The 8117-nt window shown below is 56.4% G+C and overlaps 1 protein-coding gene across 4 annotated transcripts in view; it reads right to left on the bottom strand.

The window, feature by feature from the left end:
* The window catches only part of TRPV3 (transient receptor potential cation channel subfamily V member 3), a 55403-nt gene that overhangs the window by 20200 nt on the left and 27086 nt on the right, over window positions 1–8117 (bottom strand). For all 4 annotated transcript variants that reach the window (XM_017863620.1, XM_017863619.1, XM_017863618.1 and 1 more), the window contains exons 8-11: window positions 5273–5553; window positions 2687–2863; window positions 1492–1650; window positions 685–786 (exon numbers count right to left, since the gene is read on the bottom strand). In XM_017863620.1, the coding sequence (XP_017719109.1) occupies window positions 685–786; window positions 1492–1650; window positions 2687–2863; window positions 5273–5553 (719 nt within the window). The remainder of the gene's footprint in view (window positions 1–684; window positions 787–1491; window positions 1651–2686; window positions 2864–5272; window positions 5554–8117) is intronic.

An 8117-nucleotide genomic window follows, 5' to 3' on the forward strand; every position in this document is an offset into this window, starting at 1 on the left:
GAAGGATGGATGGATGGATGGATGGATAGATGGAAGGATGCATGGATGGATGGATGGATGGAAGGATGAATGGATGGATGAATGGATGCATAGATGGAAGGATGGATGGATGGATGGATGGATGGATGGATGGATGGATGGAAAGATGGATGGATGGATGGATGGATGCATGGATAGATGAATGGATGGATGGATGGATGGATGGATGGATGGATGGACAGATGGAAGGATGGATGGATGGATGGATGGATGGATGGATGGATGGACAGATGGAGGAATGGATGGAGAGATGGAAAGATGGTTGGATAAAGGATAGAAGGATGGTTGGTAAGGATAAGCAGGCATGTGAATGGATGAATGACTGGCTGAGTCCATGAAAGAGGGCAGGTGATCGGATGGGTGGATGGGGGTGGAAGAGGACAAGGGACACGGAGTGGCTGGGAAGGTAGATACATGGTGGATAGCCGGGCAGATGGATAGGGAAGCAGATGGATGAAGTAGGTAGGATAGGCCAGTCTTATCCATTTTTTACCAAGTTATAACTCAGAAAAGTAAGGCTTGGGAAGGAAACGCCTCCCTGAGGCCCCCCAGCAGTAACGGCAGAGCAGAGAGGGATGGAGGCCAGGCCTGCTGTCACCCGCCTGCCTCGCAGGGCAGTCTGGAGGGGCCGAGTGACCCACTCACCTCTTTCACAGAGATGCACGTGGCCCAGATGAGTACGAACATCCTCCCGAGGAGCTGCAGCCACCCCATCTTGTGCGTCAGGGCCAAGGGGTGCGGGAAGGTCTGGGGGGATAGCAGAGGGGTGGTCGGAATAGGGAGTAAGCTGGACCGGACTGGCACCAACTCTACAGGGACCAAAACACAGGTAAAACACTCAAGCCAGGCCGGAGGCCAGCATGAAACCCAATCTCTGTACGGAGCGAGAGAAGGAAGAGCAGCTCCCTAACCCCACCCTCCCCACCCTTGATGGAAACCCATAACTCTACAATGACGAGTATCAGCCAATCGGTGCTAACAACCCTCACACTCCATTGCAATAGCCTTTCCAGAACCCATCCATATCCAGACACCCAACATGGCCTCACCGCACCATTCAATAAAGCCAAGGCTCTGTGCCCCATGTGACGCATGGGAAGCCAAGGCCCGGCAGGCAGGGAGAGCTTATCCTCCTCCCATTTCCTGCAGCCCTCACAGCAGAAACACCCAGCCAGTTCTGTATTTTGACAGAGACCCTGGGCAGGGCCTGAGTCTCTGAATTATCCAACTTGCCCCCCAACATGGGTCTGCCTGGAACTCAGCACCTGGGGCTTAGCCCAACTAAGCACTGAAGATATATTCAGCTCCCTAGAAAACGTGAAGGACAACTGGGAGACCCCACCCAAATCTCCTGGCCTCCCTGGGCCTCAGTTTTCCCATCTGCACGTGGGGCAACTCCAAGCCCCTCCAGCTCTGACCGCCCCATTTTTCCCCTCCAAGGGGCCCACGTACCTCCTCCTCCCGGGGGCGGTAGTACGAGACAAGGGTCAGGGTGATGTTGTAGAAGAAATAAAAGCAGAAGGACAGAAAGAACATGTACTTGGCAAATTTCTTCCACTTCATCCGCAGCAGCGTGTGCAGCGGCTCCAGGGTCAGCATCTCATGCCGGTTCTAGGGGTAGAATGCCACCAGTCACCATGGAGATGAGGGAGAGAAGAAGGGACCGTTTGCTAAAGGCCTGTGGGAGCTCTGAGGCAGTGCCGCCTGAGGAGAAGGGGTCCATCATTATGCCCAATGGACTGGTTTGGCTGGAAATGCTGGGAGGGCGATTTCCAGCTCCTGAGGCTCCTCCCCACGGTACTCAGGCAGTAGTCAGAGGCCGCAGGAGCCTGGGCTTGCAGCAGGAGGACTCGATGCACAGCAGAAAGTGGAGGATAGAAGCGGGCAGGAAGTGGTGACAGGGGTTCCAGCCCCAGTTTGCCCCTCCTTTGCTGTGTGACCTTAGGACAGCCCCGACCCTCTCTGGGCCTCAGACTCCTCACCTATAAAACTGCTAACAATCCCTGTCCTACCAACCAGGCTGCTGTGAGGGTCTGGGAAGACCCAAGGCAAGGAGACTCTGGGAAGCATGACTCTTGGTAAAGTATGAAGGAGGAAGACGCAGCCTGCTGCCTCACTTCCCCCAAGAGCTGAACACCTCTCATAGCTGCTCCTGTCTTCACCTCCAGTTGCACCAAACTCTCCCCTCTAGCCTCCTCCAGGAAGGCCTCCCTGATTGCTCCTCAGCGCACCCTCTGACCCTCATTTGGGACCAGGTTTTGGGGAAGAAAGAATTCTAAGCCTGGCCATATACACCAACAGGGGGGTGGGAGAGAAACAACATGGAAAGGATGAACCTCAACCACCCTGTCACCCACACCCACACCCAAACAGCCCTGGACACTGGGTCCAGAAGACCCCCACCTGCCCTCCCCCCACCACCACTCAGGTCTACAGTCCAAGGTCAACCAGGAAGAGGCGGGCCCAGCATCTGTCCCAGGCCTCGCCCTTTCTGTGCCTGACTCTGCCCACTGAGGCAACAGAGTGGGGGATGCAGACACGGACGGGTGGAGCTGGCAGCACTGGGTCTTCCCAGTGCCCTCTGAGCCCCTGGCCTGAGGTCCAGCCCTCTGTTCCCTGCCCATCCCTGCCTGCGCAGGAGACCCACGTCGATGTTGGTGTTGTAGACGGTGATTTCCAGCACGGAGTTGTCCGTGGTGGTATCCACGTTGGTGAGGTCGTAGAGGGAGGACGACACGGGTCCGTATGCCCAGTCAGTGAACTTCCTGGACAGGCTCCGGAGCCGCTTCTCCTTGATCTCACGACTGAGGATGTACTTCAGGATCTGGGACAGGACGAGGAACAACTGTCAGCTGCAGAACAGGGACTTGAGGCCAACAGGGCTGGACCAGCCACAGGCGGGCTGGGCCCAGGAGATACTCCCGCCCCGGATGGGTGGAGACCTGCCTCTGCGCCTGGCGCCATGGCCCCTGGGCCCCGTCTTTATCTGCGGAATGTGCACACAGCTTGCTGTTCTGCCCATCTCACTGGGGGATGTGAACACCAGGGACAAAAGGTGTGAAGGTTCTTCACAGGCTGCAGCAAGCTGCACAATCAGCTTGAAACGCCTCACGCCAGCTGGGGCCCCAGTTCAGTGAAAAATCCAGGCACTGATGATTTTTTAGAAACAGTTTCCATTTGCTCTGGACTTGAGAAGAAGCCAGAAGTGTTCTCAGTGTCCCCAGCCCACCATAAGCCAAGACCCTTCCAGCTGTGGCTCACCACTCTGGCCAGACAGGTGGTGACGAGAAACACCATGCCCTACAGGGAGGCCCGCAGGACTTCGGTAGGTCAGTGATCCTCAAACTCTGCTGCATGTTGGGGAAACTTAGAAATTCCCACAGCATGGGCCAGGTGCTGTGGCTCACGCCTATAATCCCAGCACTTTGGGAGGCCAAGGGTGGGGCGGGTCATTTGAGGTCAGGAATTCGAGACCAGCCTGGCCAACATGGTGAAACCCTATCTCTACTAAAAATACAAACATTAGCCGGGCGTGGGGGTGTGCGCCTGTAATCCCAGTTACTCAGGAGGCTGAGACAGGAGAGTCACTTGAACCTGGGAGGCGGAGGTTGCCGTGAGCCGAGACTGCGCCACTGCCCTCCAGCCTGGGCAATGAAGTGAGACTCTAGTCTCAAAAACAAAACAAAACAAAATTCCCACAGCATCTAATGAAATCAAAAACTCCAGGGTGGGACCCAGGAGAAGCTTCCTGGCTAGCTCCGAAGTGCAGGCTGGATGCAGAGCCGCTGTTTGTGGCTCCCTAGTTCCAAAAAGCTGAGCCCTGGGTTACCCCAGGATGAGACATGGGCTTCCTAGGGTACCAACTCAAGACCCAAGAGGAAGGGACGGTTGGGAAGGACAGTGTCACAGACCCGGCCTCACAAGACCCCGTGGGTTCCCATCCCATCTGTCATGAGGGCCCAGGCAGAGAGCTTCTAGGGATAAGGCCAGGTCTCTCCGTCCCGCACCCCAGCCTATAAAAGCCCCAGGACGGTGGCCAACCTGGGTAGCATCCAGAAAAGTTTTCTGGAGGACACGGAATAGAGGAGGGAAGCGGGGTACAGGTGCCTCCCCCAGGCCAGTCACAGTGGGCACATTGTCCCCTAGAAAACAAGGGGGTCCTGGGGCCATGCTCCATGCAGGAAGCCTCCTCCTTGGGCTGGGGTGGCAGGGACAGCACCCGCCACAGTGGCACACAGGGAAGATGGCCTTGGAGAAGGCTCCTTCTGCAACCACAAGCTGACTCTTCAAAGCCCCAGCAAGCTGTGACCCTGAGGGTAGGCAGGAGCTGCGGGGAGGCAGACACAATTCCTCCTCTGTTCTCCATCTCCTCCTCCCCCACAGGAGAATCAAAAGGCCCCTTGTGGGCCCCAGGCCTGACCACTTGGGACAGGACCAAGGCCCTCGGGGCAGCTAACCAGGGAGGCGGGTACCCTGAGGCTAGCACAGCTGCAATTACTCAACAGCCACCACCCCCCAGTGTCCTCTGGTGGCGTCCCAGGAGCCACAGCCTCCTCGCAGCGCGCAGAGACAGTGAGGCTGAGGAACACACTTGGGCCCCAGAATCCGTCCCCTGAGAACAACGTCTCAGACCAAGCTATGACACTGGCCCCTGAAAGAGATCCGAGCCCAGCCCTGCTCAAGTCTACACCAAGGCTCCCAGCTAAGCCTCGATTATCTCAGCCACATCACACAAGGCAAGAAGGGCCCAAAGCAGCCACACTCTTGGCTGGGGACATGGCACAGAGTTCCAACCGGACAAACAGGCTGGAGTCTCTCCGTAACTGGGAGATGGCAGCATATTAGCTCTGGGCCCAGAGCAGCCATTCTGGAACTCCCGTCCCCATGAGAGGCAGAAGGCCCCAAGGGCCACCCACTCAGTCCTGCTGGGGCTTCTGTGTCACCTCAGCCTCAGACTCCCCCAGCCTAACCTTTCCAGGACAAGAGATGGAAACGCGGCATATCAGGGACTGAAGTCTAGAGAGTGGGCCGCATCTCACCAGCTCCGCATGGCCCCTCAGAACAAACCCCCCTCGGGCTGCCGCGCCACTGCATTTCTGGACCTAAGGCTGGGACCTTCTCAAGGCTGAGGCTGTGGTCTGTGAATCCCCGATAGGGCCCCCGGGGTTGAGAGAGTGGCAGCTGTGCCTCCTGACCTCCCGACCTCCCGCCTCCCCACGCCCCATGGCCCCACCTCGGCCTTGCCCATCTTGGCGGCCAGCTGCAGCGGCGTGAGGCCATCGTTGTTGCGAGTGGTCTCCAGCTCCCAGTTGCCACTCCGCAGCAGGATCATGTCGTACATGCGCTTCACAAAGTCGTTCTGCGTCTTGAAGTCCTCAGCCACCGTCACCAGGGCGTGGAGGATGTTGTTGCCCCGTGAGTCCTGCGAGGTGATGTCCATCTGCTCGTGGTCCATCAGCAGCTGCACAATCTCGGGCTGGTTGGTGCAGGCTGCCAGGGCCAGGGGCGTCTCACCTGGCAGATAAGCACATCGAAGCTTGGTTCTCTCATGGGCCAGAAGCAGCGTCCCCCAAGACCCAGGACTGGGCCCCATATCCTCTCTCAGCAGGATTGACAACTCAAGTACCCTGGCCCTCTCCCCATCTTCCCTTCTATGGGGAAAAGTGAAGCTAGATCACTACAGTAGCCTCCTAACTGGCCTCCCTGCCTCCACCCTGGCCTTTTAATACTCTGCTCAGCACAGCAGCCAGATCAACCTGCTAGTGCCTCTCCCAGAATGAAAGCTCAGGTTCCAACAGCAGCCCACAAAGCCCTGCATCCTCTGACCTCCTTTCCCCATCACTCACTCCCTCGGGCCACAATGACCTTCTTCCACCTCCTCTAACAGGCGGCCCTGGGGCCTTCGCTTGTCTATCTCCTCTGCCTGTAGATAGTCAAGTCACTCACTCCCTCACCTCCTTCAAGTCCTTGCTCAAACATCGCCTTTCAATAAGCCATCCTAAACACTCTGTTTAAAATTAAAATCCACCCTCCTCTTGCCCCAGACAGAACTCCTCATTCCTTGTCCTCTGCTTTACATTTTTTTTTGAGACAGAGTCCTACTCTATCACCAGGCTGGAGTGCAGTGGTGTGATCTCGTCTCACTGCAACCTCCGCCTCCTGGGTTCAAGCAATTCTCTTGCCTCAACCTCCCGAGTAGCTGGGACTACAGGCATGCACCACCATGCCCGGCTACTTTTTGTATTTTTAGTAGAGATGGGGTTTCCCCATGTTGGCCAGGATGGTCTTGAACTCCTGACCTCGTGATCTACCTGCCTCGGCCTCCCAAAGCGCTGGGATTACAGGTGTGAGTCACCGCACCCGGCCCACTTTGTATTTTTTAAGAGCACTTATCATTTTGTATCATAGTATATAAAATGCTTATTTATAATGCTTGTTACCAATGGTCTCTCCCTGTCTAGAATGTAAGCTCCATGAGGGCAAGGATTTCTGTTTTGTTCACTGATACATTTCAAGTACCCAGAACAGTACCTGATGTAGATAGTAAGTGCTCAATAAATGCTTGTTAAGAACAAATAAGGCAAGTGACTCACATGAGGTCACACAGCAAGCCTGGGACACAACCATTCCTGGACACCAGGTCTTCAGCTGCCTCCCCTCTCCTCACCCCACCCAACAAATGCTTCCCAACACCAGCTCCAACCAGGTCCTATGCGGGACAATGGGGACCCACTATGAACTGGACAAGACCCTGTTTTCCAGGACACCCACACCTGGACACCCAGGGCCGCCCAGAGCGCAGACTAGCTAGTCCTGCTGATCAAAAAACCACCCAGAAGATAGTCCCAGCTACTCAGGAGGCTGAGGCATGAGAATCGCTTGAACCCAGGAGGCGGAGGTTGCAGTGAGCCAAGATGGCACCACTGCACTCCAGCAGCCTGGGCAACAGAGTGAGACCCCATCTCAAAAAAAAAACCACCCAGAAGACAGAACAGACGGGTGATCATCAGTCAGGCAAGCCTGGGTGGGAGGAGAGGTCTCCTCTGCAACAAAGTTGCACAGAGAAATTTTTGAGTGTGACAGAGTCATTTGTTCCCTGTCCTGATTGCAGTGGTGGTTAACCAACTCGAGGACACATTGTGAGAATGAACAGAACTGCCCTCTAAAACGGGTGACTTTCACTATATCTAAATTATGCATTTCATTTTTTTTTTTTCCTAGAGCATCCTAACCCCAGTCGCTCCTGGACTCGGTGACTTGTCAGGCAGAGGAACTCTGCCCTCTCACTCTTGACTACCTCTCTGCAGTCCTGAGATGCACTGGGCCTGGGCACAGAGGTCAGAGCTGGAGGCCAGGACATCTAAGTCGATGCCCTGCTACCCCGGGGCAAGTCCTTTCCCTTCGCAGAGCCTTCTCCTTGCCTGTAAAATGGGGCTCCCTCCTCAGCCTCCCTCCCAGGTCTCTGTTCCCTCAGAGGGCTGCCCAGGACAATGCTTCTAAGACCACCAGGTGACACCCCCGGAACATGGACTCCTCCCCCAACACCTCCTCCCAGCCCCTCCTTCTCTGTTCCACCCTGGTGTCCTGCTCAGATGGACATGCCCAGCCTCCTCCCCTCCCAGCTCTGTCCTCTGGGGCACCAAAGCATCTTAAGGCAGGGGCAGTGAGGGTAGAGGTCAGAGCGAGGTGGCCCCTCCCTTCCTCCATCCTTCCTTCCTTTCTCTCCCTCCTCCTTCCTTCCTCCTCCCTTTCTCCCTCTCCCCTCTCCTTTTCCCCTCTCCCTTCCTCCCTCTCCCGCCTTCCTCCTCCCTCCTTCCTGCTTCCCCCTCCTCCCTTCCTCCTCCCTCTCCCTCCTCCCAGTCCCTCCTCCCTCTCCCTCTCCATCCTCCCTTCCTCCCTCCTTAGTCTTTCCCTCTTCCTTCCTCCCTCCTCCCTCCCTCTCACTCCTCCCTTTCCCTTCCCCCTCCTCCCTTCCTCCTCCTTCCTGCTTCCCTCTTCCTTTCTCCCTCTCCCTCCTCCCTCCCTTCCTCCTTCCTTACTCTTTCCCTCTTCCTTCCTCCCTCCTTCCTCCCTTTCCC

Source organism: Rhinopithecus bieti, unplaced genomic scaffold (genome assembly GCF_001698545.2).
Source record: "Rhinopithecus bieti isolate Rb0 unplaced genomic scaffold, ASM169854v2 scaffold_70516, whole genome shotgun sequence".
NCBI classification, from domain to species: Eukaryota; Metazoa; Chordata; class Mammalia; order Primates; family Cercopithecidae; genus Rhinopithecus; species Rhinopithecus bieti.